At 43.1% G+C, this 19,387-nt stretch overlaps 2 protein-coding genes across 3 annotated transcripts in view; both read left to right on the top strand.

Annotated features, from left to right (window-relative positions):
* The first annotated feature begins 508 nt into the window (after positions 1 to 508).
* On the top strand, positions 509 to 7,068 carry LOC306997042 (uncharacterized protein). Its single transcript, XM_079610064.1, has 3 exons — positions 509 to 804; positions 1,645 to 1,893; positions 2,150 to 7,068. Exons 2-3 carry the CDS (start codon positions 1,809 to 1,811, stop codon positions 3,514 to 3,516), a joined length of 1,452 nt encoding a protein of 483 aa, XP_079466190.1. The 5' UTR covers positions 509 to 804; positions 1,645 to 1,808; the 3' UTR covers positions 3,517 to 7,068.
* A 2,875-nt stretch (positions 7,069 to 9,943) lies between these two features.
* LOC306997053 (uncharacterized protein) overlaps positions 9,944 to 19,387 on the top strand; it is a 59,987-nt gene continuing 50,543 nt past the window's right edge. The window contains exons 1-3 of one of the 2 annotated variants that reach the window (XM_079610091.1): positions 9,944 to 10,583; positions 11,407 to 11,655; positions 11,912 to 13,195. In XM_079610091.1, the coding sequence (XP_079466217.1) occupies positions 11,571 to 11,655; positions 11,912 to 13,014 (1,188 nt within the window). In that variant the 5' untranslated portion in view covers positions 9,944 to 10,583; positions 11,407 to 11,570 and the 3' untranslated portion in view covers positions 13,015 to 13,195. Of the gene's footprint in view, positions 10,584 to 11,406; positions 11,656 to 11,911 lie in introns of those variants that run through there. The other variant, XM_079610092.1, reaches the window with a different exon arrangement.

Below are 19,387 nucleotides of genomic sequence, written 5' to 3' on the forward strand. Positions count from 1 at the left end.
AGCAATCAAAAGCTTCAGCAGGCAGTGGTTTGAGTGAGAACTCTTGTCCAGCCTTACACACACCGCCTATAATTATTTACCTTCGTGTTTTGTTCTTATTCGGTTCACTGGCTATTTTATTTATAAATGGATTTACTGCTGTTTTCATGAAACTGTTGGCTGATAATAAATCACATTTAACTTTAAGGTCCAACTTAATTCACCAAGATCTGCACACTTTAAAGTTTCTGACCTCGCCACTGCTGTAGATATCTGCATGTATTCAAAAGAAAAATCTATAATTATGCTGCAATTACATAATAAGGGAGACATGTAGAAAAACTGTAATCGAGTAAAGGTGAATATATTGTTGAATCCATATATTATATGTATTATTATTGTGCATTATTAATTAATAGTGGATTTGGTCCATAACAGTGCGGAGATGTGATTTACTAAATGCGGAGATGTGATTTACTAAATGCGGCCCCTTTAAGAAATATGACACCGCGCGCACTGAGCATGCGCAGAAGAGAGAATTGCGAGAGCCTCTCTATAGTCTTGTTTTCTTCTCTCGCTCTCTCTTTTGTTGTTGTTTCCTTTGACGCTATTATGAATGTAAAAGTCGAACACGTTGTGATCCACTGTAAGTGTATGTTATATTAATGTTCTTGTTAATGCAATAAAAAAGAGAGAAGCTCGAGAGACACGAGACGAGCGCTGAAACTTTCACCAGTTGAAGCTGAAAGTGACGCTGTTAACGATCGTGAATGAAGGACAAATGTGGAATATTTTCTTCGGATGTCGTATATTTCCAGTCTGCAGGTCAGATATATTATATTTATCATTTAAGAATTCATGTTTGTGTTGTCTAAATGTATATTGTACGTATTGTAACGTACAGAGAATTAAATAGTCATTATTTTGATCAGCCACTATTCAGTCTGTACATATGATTTCTGATATCTTTGTTAGATTCCTGTTTAATTCATATTCAACCTCTGACTTTTTTCATCTTTATAAAATCTGGAGTCACATAAAAATGAACAACCTTCATGTAGAGCCGCTTTAAATGCTACTAATATAACCATGTCAAAATTACATATATTTCTAAAATCAATCACATGGTAATTTAAATTAAGAAGCGTAATGATTACAGTATTTCAGTATAATCTCAGTAACCTTGAATTTGGTAGATCTGGTGTCCTTCACAACAATTCACCAAATAAGAAATATTTAATTCAACCGTCAATGGCAATATATGATAAATTAAATAACGAGCAATATATCATTAATTAATTATTCTGAAAATACATTTAAATTATCATAATCTTGTATAGTACTTGTTATTCACATTTTGATGGTCAAGTGTTAGATTATTTCCTTTTGTGCCATCATTCTCAGTCCCTTAATCAATGGTTTCTGTCGTCTTATGTTAGATTTCTGATTAGTTTAGATATTAATTGAATAATATAACCTGTGCCCTGTTTCAGCCTTATTATATCCTGGGTTTTACATAAAAATTATTAACCTATAGTTGTTTTATATGCTACTAATATGTAACCATCAAAATGTTCTATATTTGAACTAAACCAAAGGCACCATATGTGTTTTCTGTTAAAGTAATCCAGTATAAATTCAGTAACTCATCTTTGATTTTTCCAGATCTGGTCCTGTGGGCGTCAGTATCACACAGTGATCACAGTTCACACCTGCAGTGAAGCCCCTCCCACAACAATTCACCAATAAATACTGGGAATATTCCCATCATCCTACAAGAGAAGGACAAACTCCAGGAGTAGCAGCTGAAATCTGTGTGACTGTTAAAGATGGAGTTTATTAAAGAGGAGATTGAAGACATGAGTGATCCAGAACCATCCAGAATAAAACATGAAGATACTGAGGAACAAATAGGTTGGCGTCTATTCTTGATTCTTCATTGTTGACTGCTTTAGTATCTCTGAAATATGGATGACAAATTATATAGAAATGCATCTAAATGATCATAACCCAGTTTTAATCGCATTAACAAGTGAATGACAGAACCGAACTTTGCACATTAATGATACTTTATACAGACAGGTTTCTTGTTTTCTGCTTGCTAAGTGTTTTTAATTCTCACATGTAACCTCATTGAACTGATTCTAACTGATTAATATGTTTATTTTAGACCAGTTGGAAGTGAAGGAGCAAAGACAGAAACTAAATGATGTAAAGAAACACTGCGACTTCAAATCTCAAGGAACAAAAGCCAAAAAGCTGCACTCCTGCTCTCAGTGTGGAAAGAGTTTCCAGAATAAAGGAGACCTTAAAAAACACGAAAGAATTCACACTGGAGAGAAACCGTTTACATGCACTCAGTGTGGGAAGAGTTTCAGACAAAAAGAAAACCTTAAGACACACATGAGAATTCACACCGGAGAGAAACCGTATCCATGCACTCAGTGTGGAAAGAGTTTTTCTCAAGCAGCAAGTCTCAATGCTCATCTGCTCCGTCACTCTGGAAACAAAACATTTAACTGTCATCAGTGTGGTAAAGGTTTTAATTCGTCATCAAATCTAAAAACACACCTGATAGTTCATTCAGACGAGAAGCCTTATGTGTGTTCTCTCTGTGGAAAGAGTTTTTCACGACTGAACGGTTTTAAACAGCACCAGAAAACACATGATGAAGTGAGAGATCATGTGTGTTGTGACTGTGGGAAGAGCTTTACTAGAGCTGAATATCTGAAACAGCACCAAAGAATTCATACTGGAGAAAAACCTTACAAGTGCTCATCTTGTGAGAAGAGTTTCGCTCGGTCTGGATCTCTGAAACTACATGAGCGAGTTCATACTGGACAGAAGCCGTACCACTGTACTCAGTGTGAGAAGAGTTTCAAAGATGCAAAATGTTTAAGAGATCATCTGCTCGTTCACTCTGGAGAAAAGCCATTTCACTGTGATCAGTGTGGAACAAAGTTCATTTCGTCAAAACATCTGAAAAATCACCTGATCGTTCATTCGGATGAGAGGCCTTATGTGTGTTCTCTCTGTGGAAAGAGTTTTTCACGAATGAACAGTTTTAAACAGCACCAGAAAACACATGATGACGTGAGAGATCATGTGTGTTGTGACTGTGGGAATAGCTTTACTACAGCTGATCATCTGAAACGCCACCAAAGAATTCATACTGGAGAAAAACTGTACAGCTGTACTCAGTGTGAGAAGAGTTTCAAAGATGCAAAATGTTTAAGAGATCATCTGCTCATTCACTCTGGAGAAAAGACATTTACCTGTGATCAGTGTGGAACAAAGTTCATTTTGTCAAAACATCTGAAAAGTCACATGAAAGTTCATTCAGACGAGAGGCCTTATGTGTGTTCTCTCTGTGGAAAGAGTTTTTCATGGCTGAACTGTTGTAAACGGCACCAGAAAACGCATAGTGGAGTGAAAGATCATGTGTGTTGTGACTGTGGGAAGAGCTTTACTAGAGCTGAATATCTGAAACGCCACCAAATAACTCATACTGGAGAAAACCCTCACAAGTGCTCATAGTGGCCCTCATTTATCAATCTTGCGTCGAAACGGGCGTATATGTTGGCGTGAGATTATGCTTACACTCCTCTCACCGCCTGATTTATGAAGCTGTGCGTACCTTTGAAATTCAGGTGTACGCAAAACCTGCCTCTTGATAAATGTCGCGGCTGAAAACGATCGTCATTAGATTAACACGCCCCTATATATTCACGTCTCCGCCTCCCCCACGCCCTCATTTTACGCCATGGACACGCGGAAGACGGCAAAGAGGAGAAACTTCTCCGGTGGAAATCCAGTTTAAATCGCTGGTTGGTTGAGCAAATTACCTATCACAATGCATTATTTTACAGCACGTGTTTTGAAACTATAAGCGTTGAATTTCGCATGACGTCACATGTGATGGGGTGTACAATAGTGATGATGTGAATAATTGCATGACAATTTGTAATATTCTTCTTATTAGTATTATGATTTTGATTATTAATGACGCTTATTGTTATTTAGAAGAAGAATGTCTTTGTTATTATTATTATTTTTATTATTATTATTATTATTTAAAAGAAGAAGAATGTCATTTTAATTATTTTGTCAGTCTGAATTATTTTTTGGTCATTGACAGCCTTTCATTACTGAACCCAGTCCGTGCGCACCTGCCGGGCTTAACTCACAAAAATAAACACTGAAGTTTATAATTTCTATGTTGTTGTTTTTTTACAGTGGGTCATAATATATCATATCTTTAGTTCGTTTTGTGGTGTTAGGAATTGTTTTTCTGCGCATTTCAGCTCTAACTCAAAACGTGCGTGCATGTACACCACCTCCTGAGCTGGCGTAGGATTTGAGCGTGCCGTACGCCAACGTCCATATTGATAAATCGCAAAGTCACCGTGGGTTTGGGTGTACGCCAGGTGTACGCTGGAAATTTGGTGTGCGCACTTTTCATAAATGAGGGCCATTGTGACAAGAGTTTCACTCAGTCTGGAAACCTGAAAGAACACGAGCGAGTTCACACTGGAGAGAAGCCGTACCACTGTACTCAGTGTAGAGAAGAGCTGTAGTCATGCATCATGCTTTCTCAAACATATGAAAAAATGTTTAAAGTGATCAACATTCGTTTTCATGTCCCAAACCTGTAAGACTTTTGTTCATCTTCAAAACACAAATTTATAAATTTATAAACAAATTTTCATGTCTTGTCCTGTACTGTGTAGCACGCAGCTTGTGTTTTACACTAGCTGTGTGCTTTCATGTTGTCTCGTTTTGTGAGCACATGGCTTGTGATTTGTTTTACTGGCCATGTATGTTTCTTTTGTGCCATGTGCTCTCCAGTTAATTGTCTAGCCCCTCCCCTCTTGTTACCTGATTATTGATTTACTTGCTCCACCTGTCCTCCCTCGTTACCTGATTGATTTGCCCCACCTGTCCTCTCTCATTACCTCCTTTGTTTGTTCTCCCTATTTAATCTTTCAGTCCTGTGCTGTTTCGTCGTCATATGTACACCGTGTGTTTCCCTGCTGTCAAAGTCAAGTCAAGTCTGTCTTGTTTTCCCCCTCGGGGTAGTTTTTGTTTGTGTTTTTGTTTATTCTTATTATTAATAAAACCCATTCTCCTGCAATTGAGTCCTCGCTTCACTTCCACCTACCCAAACCCTGACAGAACGAAACAGCCATCGGAGGACTCAGCAGAGAATGGGCATCTTTTTGTTTCCATCTCCCAGCCCTTGCCCCTCCACTCGTCAGATGATGGAGCGCTATGGCAAGCTCTTTTCTCTTCACCAAGGGGAGTCTACAGTGAAAGAGTTTGCCCACCAGTTTGTCATCACTGCGGACGGGCTCGACCTTAACAACACGGCGCTTAAAGACATTTTTAACAGCGGCCTGAACGAGCCTGTTTGCGCCTGGGAGATGGAAATGCTGGGGATACTGTCTTTCTGGCAGTTTGTGGGGTTTGTATACAACCGTGGAGAGGAGGGTGGCCTTCCACCTCCTGGCCCACCTCACATACTGCCACGTCCCCAGTCCTCCGATGACCCCTTCGGGGAGAGGGAGTAGGAAGAGCGGGTCCACCTCATCTGCCACCTATCCTGAGGCGCCTGTGATTGCTGCAGCCCCCCCAGGTGTGTTTAAAGATGCTGCAGTTTCCCCAGATGTTATTGCCTCCACATCACCTTGTAAGCGCAGGAGAAGGAGGGCACCTGTTGCTTACTCAAGTCCGGTGTTCCAGGAGGACCTGACTTCAGTGGTCCCTAGTCCGGTGTTCCAGCAGGACCCAACTTCGGTGGTCCCAAGTCTGGTGGTCCAGGAGGACCCGACTTCGGTGGCCATAAGCCCTGTGGTCCCAGAGCCATCCGCTCTCCCTGTCACGCCCCCACTGGTGGCCGAAGAGGCTGCTGTGCCGCTTCCCTTTCGGAGACGGAGGAGGAGGCGGAGAAGGGCTTCCTGCGTCCCACAAAGCCCGGAGTCTGTTCCAAAGCCTGTTGTCGGCCCTGAGGCTGTTCCCAAGCGCCCTGCCCTGCCTGCGCCGCCCAAGCGCCCTGCCCTGCCTGCGCCGCCCAAGCGCCCTGCCCTGCCTGCGCCGCCCAAGCGCCCTGCCCTGCCTGCGCCGCCCAAGCGCCCTGCCCTGCCTGCGCCGCCCAAGCGCCCTGCCCTGCCTGCGCCGCCCAAGCGCCCTGCCCTGCCTGCGCCGCCCAAGCGCCCTGCCCTGCCTGCGCCGCCCAAGCGCCCTGCCCTGCCTGCGCCGCCCAAGCGCCCTGCCCTGCCTGCGCCGCCCAAGCGCCCTGCCCTGCCTGCGCCGCCCAAGCGCCCTGCCCTGCCTGCGCCGCCCAAGCGCCCTGCCCTGCCTGCGCCGCCCAAGCGCCCTGCCCTGCCTGCGCCGCCCAAGCGCCCTGCCCTGCCTGCGCCGCCCAAGCGCCCTGCCCTGCCCTGCCTGCGCCGCCCATGCGCCCTGCCCTGCCTGCGCCGCCCAAGCGCCCTGCCTCAGGGTTCTATCACTTCTGTCTGGTCTCTTTCTTGGTTTTGTGACAGAGCCCTGACACTCCTATGTTGTCTTGTCTATGTGCCTTGTTTCATGTCTTGTCCTGTACTGTGTAGCACGCAGCTTGTGTTTTACACTAGCTGTGTGCTTTCATGTTGTCTCGTTTTGTGAGCACATGGCTTGTGATTTGTTTTACTGGCCATGTGCTTGTGGTGTTCTAGTCATGTTTGGTGTGAGCACATGGCTTGCCATGTATGTTTCTTTTGTGCCATGTGCTCTCCAGTTAATTGTCTAGCCCCTCCCCTCTTGTTACCTGATTATTGATTTATTTGCTCCACCTGTCCTCCCTCGTTACCTGATTGATTTGCCCCACTTGTCCTCTCTCGTTACCTCCTTTGTTTGTTCTCCCTATTTAATCTCCTTGTGTTTTCAGTCCTGTGCTGTTTCGTCGTCATATGTACACCGTGTGTTTCCCTGCTGTCAAAGTCAAGTCAAGTTGAGTCAAGTCTGGTTAAGTCTGTCTTGTTTTCCCCCTCGGGGTAGTTTTTGTTTGTGTTTTGTTTATTCTTATTTTTAATAAAACCCATTCTCCTGCAATTGAGTCCTCACTTCATCTCCTCAACCCCAAACCCTGACACAGCTATGGAGCCAGAACTGGCTATTGTCATTTTTATGTTTCATATTTTACTGGAGGACATGGTGAGGATGTTTCAGCCCCGGCACCGCCGAGTCATGTATTTTCGGCTTAGCCAAGACCATGGCCAGAGCTAGTTTGCTGCGTCCCAATCCAGAATTGCCGGATTTCACTAAAAACTGTTCAAGTATTGGGTGTTAACTTGCGTAAATAATGTAATGAAATATGAAAAGAAAAGAAAACTTACATAGGCATATATATAGGCCTATATTCAAAGGTTCAAATTGTCACTTATATCTTACCTTGATGCGATTTTGTAGGCTAGTGTATTCTTTTTATGTACACAAATGGACCATGGTGAACATATTTACACAGGTTTTCAACCCTATTTGAATTAAAACCCAGTTGAATATAAAAAAAGTCCAGTGCACGTTACTCCCGCTCGTCATCGGCAGCTGTCACAGTTGCCAGGAGACAATACTAATTCCTCCGTAGGCTAGACCGGTCCGGTTCGAGCGCTTTAGATGCACTCTTTGATATGGGACACATCTGTAATTAGAATATCGTGCTACGAGAGATGAACTGTGACTTAAACCTATCGACCAGCTCACTTAGCACGGCGTTCGTGGCTCGACTGGTCGAGACTGTTTTCCAAAGATGGCTCCTGGCTGTATACACGTAATGTACTGTCTTTATAAAGTATCTTCTTATTAAACTGTCTGTACACTTACACAGTTCTCAATGCTTCGGTTTGCATGTAGGGACTTTCATTATGCTACCGTGTTAGTGTGAAGCTATTTTGAGCCTTGTTAGTGGTATTAACTAGCGATTATTTTTGCTTATATTCGATGCCCCATATACTAGCGTTATAAGCTAATCAGTTTTTAGAGATTTAGCTCTTTACATTCGAATCGATTATCATGAAAACGCATCCCAGAGAACGATCGACTCGGTAACCATGTGTTAATTACCCATAGGTTCTTTTTTCACCGGAATTGTTCTTTAAAGCCCGTGTTGCAGGTTAAACACCACTGTCAATTAATGGGTACATAAAGCAGTCAAGATATGTATATAAAGTTAGAAATGTCTCCAAAATGGTGTTAAAGTCCAGTTTTTGTAGTTTTTGGTTAGTAACGGTTATTTTTCACGCAATTCGGCGATGACGTCACATGAGGTAGACGTGGTGGAAGGTAGTCTCAGCTTTTCTCAGCTACTAGAATTAGCTCCAGCACTGACTAAGGCGTCTAAACGTTTTCTTTATATCTAGTGACAGTGATTATGTCGTTGGCTCAGATACGTACCCTAAACTTAGTCAGAAGATCTATAAATAGAAGGCATATTATGCTAGCTATGGGCTAGCTTGACAGTCCCACCTGTGAACCCCTAGTGTTTATTTCTAAGCTTTTACCTCTTTCTCCGGTGAAAATGTTGTTTGCAAACGTAGCCGACGCCGAGTAGGCTGGTCATGTCTTCAGTGTGATTATTGTTGATAGTGCCAACTAGTTTTCCTCGTGATTGATTGTCATTGACACCGTCAGGCTTACCGGGAGAGGGAGTGAGTAGTAAGCGTCTGTGTCGCTGTGTTTGGCAGGTGTCTGTGTGGGCGGTGTCGTCCCATGGAAACTGTGGTGGAGAGCTTGTGTTGTAGGGAGGTGAGCGCGTTTTGGTCGCTGGTCGAGGACCTCACCCCGCAGCCAGCAGATGTAACGTGCCTAACGCAGCATCCTGGATTAAACCATTTTGTCTATTTATTATCTACTCTTTCTCTTTCTCTAAGCTATCTGTTATGCAATGCTATGTTATCTCTCACTATCTATGCTATGCTATGCTATGCTATGTTATGTTATGTTATGTTATGTTCTATCTATCTATCTATCTATCTATCTATCTATCTATCTATCTATCTCTCTATCTATCTATCTATCTATCTATATCCATATATTTACATATATATCTGACACTGTCACTCTTTCACTAGCTGCTAAGTTACTCTCACTACTTCTCTCACTCTCTCTCAATGGTATCAAGGCAGGCCGCGGACTTTCGTCTGTCGTCCAAAAGCGAGTACCTCAAGTGACGTCATGCAATGCATTGTGGGAGAAATAAGAATCATCGCTAACCTGTTGCTAACCGCTAAAATATCACCTACTTTTCCTCATTATATTTCTTTTTTGTAATACCCTACAACATCAAATACAATGGATAACGGTTTCAATGTTTATTACCAACTAGAACATTACCAAAAAAAAAAAAAAAAACTACACCATGGGCTTTAAGCTTCGAAGCTCAAAAAATGGTATTCGGACCAGCCCTACTTCTTTCCACGACGTGCCTAAATTCAGGGTCTGAGTGTCAGCAGCATAATCAATGGAGAAATGCTTCAGTCTATCTGTATATGTGTGGAAATTTACTATGGTTATCTATTTCTTAACAAATCAGAATCATGTAACCTGATGCAAGGATGTAGCTTAGATCTTTGTGAATTATATATTTGAGCGGCGTATGAACTCCTACTGCCTGATGAAATTACAAACTATCTTCAGTAAAACTTTTCTTCAATTGACTGCACTCTTGACTCCGGGTCTTCATTCATCATATCTGGTGCTAGGTCTTTAACTGTATTATCCCCTTACAGTAATCTAAACCTCCAATATGCTATTATTATGGAGAAAACTGATCCTAGACCAGCAGTTATGAGCGGTTTTTCTCTCTAAAAACAATCAAAGCTTCAGCAGGCAGTGGTTTGAGTGAGAACTCTTGTCCAGCCTATGATTATTTTGTTCTTATTCGGTTTTATTTATGAATGGATTTACTGCTGTTTTCATGAAACTGTTGGCTGATAATAAATCACATTTAACTTTGAGGTCCAACTTAATTCACCAAGATCTGCTCACTTTAAAGTTTCTGACCTCGCCACTACTGTAGATATCTGCATGTATTCAAAAGAAGACTATAATTGAGTGCAATTGCATAATAAGGGAGACATGTAGAAAAACTGTAACTGTAATCGAGTAAAGGTGAATATATTGTTGAATCCATATATTATATGTATTATTATTGTGCATTATTATTTAATAGTGGATTTGGTCCATAACAGTGCGGAGATGTGATTTACTGAATGCGGCCCCTTTAAGAAATATGACACCGCGCGCACTGAGCATGCGCAGAAGAGAGAAGCGCGAGAGCCTCTCTATAGTTTTGTTTTCTTTCTTCTCTCTCTCTCTTTCTTTTTGTTGTTTCCTTTGACGCTATTATGAATGTAAAAGTCGAACACGCTGTGATTCACTGGTAGTGTGTTATATTAATGTTGTTGTTAATGCAATAAAAAAGAGAGAAGCGCGAGACGAGCGCTGAAACTTTAACGATTTGAAGCTGAAAGTGACGCTTTTAACAATCGTGAATGAAGGACAAATGTGGAATATTTTCTTCGGATGTCGTATATTTCCAGTCTGCAGGTCAGATATATTATATTTATTATGTAAGAATTTATGTTTGTGTTGTCTAAATGTATATTGTACGTATTGTAACGTACAGAGAATTAAATAGTCATTATTTTGATCAGCTACTATTCAGTCTGTACATATGATTTCTGTTATCTTTGTTAGATTCCTGTTTAATTCATATATGAAGAATTTAACCTCTGACTTTTTTCATCCTTATAAAATCTGGAGTCACATAAAAATGAACAACCTTCATATAGAGCTGCTTTAAATGCTACTAATATAAACCATATCAAAATTATCAATATTTCTAAAATCAAGCAGTCATTTAAATTAAGTGTAATGATTACAGTATTTCAGTATAATCTCAGTAACCTTGAATTTGATAGATCTAGTGTCCTTCACAACAATTCACCAAATAAGAAAGCTTTAGTTCAACCGTCAATGGCAATATATGATAAATTAAATTAAATAACGAGCAATATATGATTAATTATTCTGAAAATATATTTAAATTATCATAATCTTGTATAGTACTTGTTATCCACATTTTGATGGTCGTGTTAAATTATTTCCTTTTGTGCCATCATTCTCAGTCCCTTAATCAATGGTTGATTTCTGTAATCTAATGTTAGATTTCTGATTAGTTTATATATTAATTGAATAATATAATATGTGCCCTGTTTCAGCCTTATTATATCCTGGGTTTTACATAAAAATTATTAACCTATAGTTGTTTTATATGCTACTAATATGTAACCATCAAAATGCTCTATATTTGAACTAAACCAAAGGCACCATATGTGTTTACTGTTAAAGTAATCCAGTATAAATTCAGTAACTTATCTTTGATTTTTCCAGATCTGGTCCTGTGGGCGTCAGTATCACACAGTGATCACAGTTCACACCTGCAGTGAAGCCCCTCCCACAACAACTCACCAATAAATACTGGGAATATTCCCATCATCCTACAAGAGAAGGACAAACTCCAGGAGTAGCAGCTGAAATCTGTGTGACTGTTAAAGATGGAGTTTATTAAAGAGGAGATTGAAGACATGAGTGATCCAGAACCATCCAGAATAAAACATGAAGATACTGAGCAACAAATAGGTTGGCGTCTATTCTTGATTCTTCATTGTTGACTGCTTTAGTAGCTCTGAAATATGGATGACAAATTATATAGAAATGCATCTAAATGATCATAACCCAGATTTAATCGCATTAACAAGTGAATGACAGAACCGAACTTTGCACATTAAAGATACGTTATACAGACAGGTGTCTTGTTTTCTGCTTGCTAAGTGTTTTTAATTCTCACATGTAACCTCATTGAACTGATTCTAACTTAATAATACGTTTATTTTAGACCAGATGGAAGTGAAGGAGCAAAGACAGAAACTAAATGATGTAAAGAAACACTGCGACTTCAAAACTCAAGGAACAAAAGCCAAAAAGCTGCACTCCTGCTCTCAGTGTGGAAAGAGTTTCCAGAATAAAGGAGACCTTAAAAAACACGAAAGAATTCACTCTGGAGAGAAACCGTATACATGCACTCAGTGTGGGAAGAGTTTCAGACAAAAAGGAAGCCTTAAGACACACATGAGAATTCACACCGGAGAGAAAGTGTATACATGCCTTCATTGTGGAAAGAGTTTTTCTCAAGCATCAGGTCTCAGTGTTCATCTGCTCCGTCACTCTGGAAACAAAACATTTAACTGTCATCAGTGTGGTAAAGGTTTTAATTCGTCATCAAATCTTTCGCAACACCTGATAGTTCATTCTGATGAGAGGCCTCATGTGTGTTCTCTCTGTGGAAAGAGTTTTTCACGACTGAACAGTTTTAAACAGCACCAGAAAACACATGATGAAGTGAAAGATCATGTGTGCTCTGACTGTGGGAAAAGCTTTGCAATATCTAGTTGTCTGAAACAGCACCAAAGAATTCATACTGGAGAAAAACCTTACAAGTGCTCATCTTGTGAGAAGAGTTTCGCTCGGTCTGGATCCCTGAAACTACATGAGCGAGTTCATACTGGACAGAAGCCGTACCACTGTACTCAGTGTGAGAAGAGTTTCAAAGATGCAAAAAGTTTAAAAGACCATCTGCACGTTCACTCTGGAGAAAAGCCATTTCACTGTGATCAGTGTGGTACAAAGTTCATTTCGTCAAAACATCTGAAAAATCACCTGATCGTTCATTCGGATGAGAGGCCTTATGTGTGTTCTCTCTGTGGAAAGAGTTTTTCACGAATGAAAGGTTTTAAACTGCACCAGAAAACACACGATGGAGTGAAAGATCATGTGTGCTTTAAATGTGGGAAGAGCTTTATTAGAGCTGATCATCTGAAACGCCACCAAAGAACTCATACTGGAGAAAAACCTTACAGGTGCTCATATTGTGACAAGAGTTTCGCTCTGTCTGGATACCTAAAATCACACGAGCGAATTCATACTGGAGGAAAGCCTTAATACTGTACTCCGTGTGAGAAGAGTGTCATTTATTTCTCCCCCTCATGACGTTCCAAACCTGTAAGACTTTCGTTCATCTTCAAAACACAAACGAAGATCTTTTTGATTAAATCTGAGAGCCTAATTTCAATCTGTTCATCAAATAAAGTGACCGTGTCTCTTCAGAAAATGTTTGACTAAACTGCTGGATTCAAATGGATTATTTTTTACAATCTCTTAATGAACTTTTTTGAAGCAGGAAAGTGGTTATTGCATAGCTGTTGATGGAGGGACAGAAAGCTCTCAGATTTCATTCAAGTCGGATAATAAAAGATGTGTGGCAGTGGTGATAAGTATCTGTATAAGTAAGCAATAATTTACGTTAGTCCGTTGAATTATTAGAAAATTATGCACACCTGAGTTGGTAATGTTAGGGGCCTAGACAAATCCCTCAGTCAGTGCTAGTGAGAGCAGATCCCCGAGTCCATTGCAGTGAGAGCAAATCCCTGAGTCCGTTCCAGAGAGAGGAGTTCCCAGAGTTCTTCCAGTGAAAGAAGTGAGAGTCCGTTTTTCTCCGCTAGGGGTCACTAACCTCTTACAATAACAAAGGCGTAAATTGATGCTGCATAAGCGGAACGCATAAACTTGTCGCATAAACAATAATCCATCCATCCATCCATCCATCTTCTTCCGCTTATCCGGGGCCGGGTCGCGGGGGCAGCAGTCTTAAGCAGAGATGCCCAGACTTCCCTTTCCCTAGACACTTCCTCCAGCTCTTCCGGGGGGGGGGACACCGAGGCGTTCCCAGGCCAGCCGGGAGACATAGTCCCTCCAGCGTGTCCTAGGTCTTCCCTGGGGTCTCCTCCCGGTGGGACGCGCCCGGAACACCTTCCCGGGAAGGTGTCCAGGAGGCATCTGGAACAGATGCCCGAGCCACCTCAGCTGACCCCTCTCGATGTGGAGGAGCAGCGGCTCTACTCTGAGCTCCTCCCGAGTGACGAGCTTCTCACCCTATCTCTAAGGGATCGCCCAGCCACCCTGCGGAGAAAGCTCATTTCGGCCGCCTGTATCCGGGATCTTGTCCTTTCGGTCATGACCCAAAGCTCATGACCATAGGTGAGAGTAGGAACGTAGATTGACCGGTAAATCAAGTCTTTCTTCACCACGACAGACCGGTACATCGACCGCATTACTGCAGAAGCTGCACCGATCCGTCTGTCAATCTCCCGTTCCATCCTTCCCTCACTCGTGAACAACACCCCAAGATACTTGAACTCCTCCACTTGAGGCAGGAACTCTCCACCAACCTGAAGTGGGCAAGCCACCCTTTTCCGACTGAGGACCATCGCCTCGGATTTGGAGGCGCTGATTCTCATCCCAGCCGCTTCACACTCGGCTGCAAACCGTCCCAGTGCACGCTGAAGGTCCTGGTCTGAAGGTGCCAGCACGACAACATCATCTGCAAAGAGCAGAGACAAAATCATGTGGTCCCCAAACCCGACACCCTCCAACCCCTGGCTGCGCCTAGAAATTCTGTCCATAAAAATTATGAACAGAACCGGCGACAAAGGGCAGCCCTGCCGGAGTCCAACATGCACCGGGAACAAGTCTGACTTACTGCCGGCAATGCGAACCAAGCTCCTGCTCCTGTCGTATAGGGACCGGACAGCCCTTAGCAAAGGACCCCGGACCCCATAGTCCCGGAGCACCCTCCAGTCGAATGCCTTTTCCAAATCCAGAAAGCACATGTGGATTGGTTGGGCAAACTCCCATGAAACCTCCAGCACCCTAGAGAGGGTATAGAGCTGGTCCAGTGTTCCACGGCCGGGACGAAAACTGCACTCCTCTCCAGTACCCTGGCATAGACTTTCCCGGGGATGAGAAGTGTGATCCCCCTGTAGTTGGAACACACCCTCCGGTCCCCCTTCTTAAAAAGAGGGACCACCACCCCGGTCTGCCATCCCAGAGGTACTGTCCACGACCGCCACGCGATGCTGCAGAGACGTGTCAGCCAAGACAGCCCCACAACATCCAGAGACTTGAGGTACTCAGGGCGGATCTCATCCACCCCAGGTGCCTTGCCACCGAGGAGTTTCTTGACTACCTCGGTGACTTCAGCTTGGGTGATGGACGAGTCCACCGAGCCCTCAGCCTCTGCTTCCTCAATGGAAGACGTGACGGCGGGGTTGAGGAGATCCTCGAAGCATTCCTTCCACCGTCCGACAACATCCCCAGTTGAGGTCAACAGCTGCCCACCTCCACTGTAAACAGCATAGGTGGGGCACTGCTTCCCTCTCCTGAGGCGCCAGACGGTTTGCCAAAATCTCTTCGAGGCCAGCCGGTAGTCCTTCTCCATGGCCTCACCGAACTCCTCCCAGGCCCAAGTTTTTGCCTCCACAACCAGCCGGGCTGCACTCCACTTGGCCTGCCGGTACCCGTCAGCTGCCTCAGGAGTCCAACAAGCCAACCAGGCCCGATTGGACTCCTTCAGCTTGACGGCATCCCTTACTTCCGGTGTCCACCACCGGGTTCGGGGATTGCCGCCTTGACAGGCACCGGGGACCTTACGGCCACAGCTCAGAGAGGCCGCTTCGACAATAGAGGTGGAGAACATGGTCCACTCGGACTCAATATCTCCAGCCTCCCTTGAGATCCGGTCGAAGCTCCGCCGGAGGTGGGAGTTGAAGATCTCACTGACAGGAGGCTCGGCCAAACGTTCCCAGCAGACCCTTACAGTACGCTTGGGTCTGCCGAGTCTGTCCAGCTTCCTCCCCTGCCATTGGATCCAACTCGCCACCAGGTGGTGATCAGTTGACAGCTCCGCCCCTCTCTTCACCTGAGTGTCCAAGACATACGGCCGGAGGTCAGATGAAACGACCACAAAGTCGATCATCGACCTACGGCCTAGGGTGTCCTGGTGCCACGTTTACTGATGGACACCCTTATGCTTGAACATGGTGTTCGTTATGGACAAACTGTAACTAGCACAGATGTCCAATAACTGAACACCGCTCGGGTTCAGATCAGGGGGGCCGTTCCTCCCAATCACACCCCTCCAGGTGTCAGTGTCGCTGCCCACGTGGGCGTTGAAGTCCCCCAGTAGAACGACGGAGTCCCCAGTCGGAGCACTTTTCAGCACCCCTCCCAGAGACCCCAAGAAGGCCGGGTACTCTACACTGCCGTTTGGTTCGTAGGCACACACGAGAGTGAGAGACCTATTCCCGACCCGTAGGCGTTCTCATTCACCGGGGTAAACTCCAACACATGGCGGCTGAGCTGGGGGGCTATAAGCAAACCCACACCAGCCCGCCGCCTCTCACCATGGGCAACTCCAGAGTGGTGAAGAGTCCATCCTCTCTCAAGGAGTGTGGTTCCAGAGCCCAAGCCATGCGTGGAGGTGATCCCGACTATCTCTAGTCGGAACCTCTCAACCTCAACCTCATGCACAATCTCAGGCTCTTTCCCCGCCAGCGAAGTGACGTTCCATGTCCCTAGAGCTAGTTTCCGTTTCCAGGGATCAGGTTGTTGAGGCCCCTGCCTTCGACTGCCGCCCGATCCTCTAAGCACCGGCCCCTTAAGGCCCCTCCTGCAGGTGGTGAGCCCACTGGAAGGCGGCCCCAAGTCGCTCCTTCGGGCTGAGCCCGGTCGTACCCCGTGGGAGGAGGCCCGGCCACCAGGCGCTCGCATACGAGCCCCAATCCCGGGCCGGGCTCCAGGGTAGGGCCCTGGCTGCGCCATGCCGGGCGACGTCACGGTCCTTGCTTTGTTGCTCATCATAAGGGTTTTTTGAACCGCTCTTAGTCTGACCCGTCACCTAAGACCTGTTTGCCTTGGGAGACCCTACAACATAGCTCCTAGGGTCCTTCGGGTACTCAAACCCCTCCACCACGTTAAGGTGGCAGTTCAAGGAGGGGATTATATATATATATATATATATATATATATATATATATATATATATATATATATATACATGGGTGCACATAACTGGTATGCAGGTACGCATGCACGACCAAAATCAGGAATGCGTAATGCCACTTGTGTTACTACGTGCCTTTGCGTACTTTAAGGACTGTCGCCAAAATAAAGTGGCAGTGTTAATTTCATTTTTTCACAGACGAAAACGAGACGATAACTACATAAAAACCAACGAATAAAAACTAGACGGAAATGTTAGGGAGGGACAATTGGGGAAGTGATCCAGTCAGAAGTGATTTGCGTTTGTGGTAGATGCGCACATTTGAATTGTAACGTGCTGATCTACCGGCGGGACACGAGTTGGCATGCGCTAGATCCATGTCTCAAATCGTTAAACGTCTGGGAGAAAGAGAAGAGCAGACATATGGATAGATCTGAATAAGAGTGACGACGCGAAAGAGAACTTTATTCGGTATGTTTTTCTGTGCGAACACACACACACACACACACACACACGAACTGAAGCGTGCAGTCCAGCACATAGACAGCTATACTGCGCGCAAGGACTGAATTGAACTCTCTTTCGTGTCTGAATGGACAAATACACACAACATTATGTCTAAATGTCCGTTTTGGAGAGTAAACACAGTCGGTTATGTGTTTACAGAACGTACAGTGCATCAGTGCAATTGGATCTGCACACTAGGTCTTAAAGTGACAGTGCGTAATAAACCTAATGTCTTCTGTACACTTAATATTGATCAAACAACGAAATAAAAAGAGAAAATTCTCTGCTCTTTAATATCTTTAATAAGGAGTATTTATATTTAATTAATACAAATAAATATATCTAAACAAATAACACTTCAAATAAAATTTTTCCAAATGTGTTTTCTATCATTTTTGGTAGTTTTTTTTTCACGCTGATGTAAATTTAAGTGTTCTTTTTTTAAATAAGTTTTTATACGTTAGTTATTTTATGCTATAAAAATGGGAATGTGACGTCATGATTCACAGCTGTGGCCATGCTATATATAGGGTCTCCACACCATCTCCTGGTACTCACCTGAGTAACTTACTGAAAAAGTTATGTGCACCCCTGTGTATATATATATAATAATAATATATATCTCCAATGCCCTTGGGATCAAAAATGATTTCCTCCGTTTTTTAGTATTCACTATTAGAAAATTTGCATCACACCAATCAACAAATGAATTAATCTAAGAATAAAAAATAGAAGAGGGGTCTTGTTTTTTCAGCAGACTTAAAATTACTGGATCATCGGAGTACTTCAGAATTTAATTCTGTGAGTGCCTACTTGAGCACTCATTAGTGTATTGCGTAAAAGAGCTGGTGAGCTTGCACAGCCCTGAGGAACGCCAGCGCTACAGTGTTTTTTATTTATTTGAATAGGTCTATTTGTTAAAAAGGAGTAATACCACTATATAATTGTCGGATTTACATTTAACTGCTTTAACTGCTTTAATTAAGACATGTGGTTGAACACTATTGAAGGCTGAACTAAAATCAATAAAAAGCACTTGTGCATAAGCATCGGAATCCTCCAAGTGGTTTAAAACCAAGTGCATCAAACTATTGATAGCATCACCTGTTCCTTTTCCTTTCCTATAAGCAAATTGAAGTGGATCAAAGTGATTATTAACATTTTCTCTTAACATTGACACCATACACTTCTCAAAACACTTCATCACCACTAATGTAAGGGCAACTGGTCTAAACTCATTGGTCTCGGTAGGACTGGCTGTTTTTGGCACAGAAATTATAATGGACTTTTTCCAAATGGCTGGAACTACTTTGAAATCAATAGACCTTTGAAATATGTCATCTTCATTTATATAGCGCTTTTAACAATGTAGAATGTTTCAAAGCGGCTTTACAGAGATAAACGGATAATTTAAGGTAACAGAGATTGTTTTTGGCTTTATAGCGGTTCTTGAATAAAGATTTTTTTCCAGCTAAAGTTAGTTTTGATTGATTCACTTCCGTCGCAACGATCATTAGTTGTTAAATTAGAGGCCGCTAAGACAACACCGTTCTCTACACAGACTTTAAACGCAAACCTGTGAGAAACGCTGATGGCGCTCACGTGCGCATTAAGAATTAATTCTATAGTTACGCATTTGAATATATTTTCGCAGGTTTGTAATTCCCTACAAACCAAGCTTTACCACAGAAACCGAAAATTCTCGGGACAACAGCATGTGTCCAAATTTCAATCTTAACCGTTCTATTTCATCAGAAAAGATCTGAAAACAGGGCTTTAAGTGTAAAATACCAAACTTGTCCTTTAACAATGCTTCGCTCAGGGTATAAGAAGGAAAGGTAACTGTTGATCTTGGAGAAAGGCTTTAACCCTTCCACTCCCTCACACCGGTGCATAACCTCACACTACGAGAAAGGCTTTTACGGCTTTTTGTTTGTTACAACTAAGTTTTCTAAACAGTATGTTGTT

Source organism: Phoxinus phoxinus, assembly GCF_949152265.1.
Source record: "Phoxinus phoxinus genome assembly, chromosome: 4".
In the NCBI taxonomy this organism is placed as follows: domain Eukaryota; kingdom Metazoa; phylum Chordata; class Actinopteri; order Cypriniformes; family Leuciscidae; genus Phoxinus; species Phoxinus phoxinus.

Bases quoted from the DNA above. Each gene is read 5' to 3' on its own strand.
- LOC306997042 (XM_079610064.1), top strand. From the start codon at position 1,809: ATGGAGTTTATTAAAGAGGAGATTGAAGACATGAGTGATCCAGAACCA. The intron at 1,894-2,149 runs GTTGGCGTCTAT...TGTTTATTTTAG, and splicing joins AGATACTGAGGAACAAATAG to ACCAGTTGGAAGTGAAGGAG.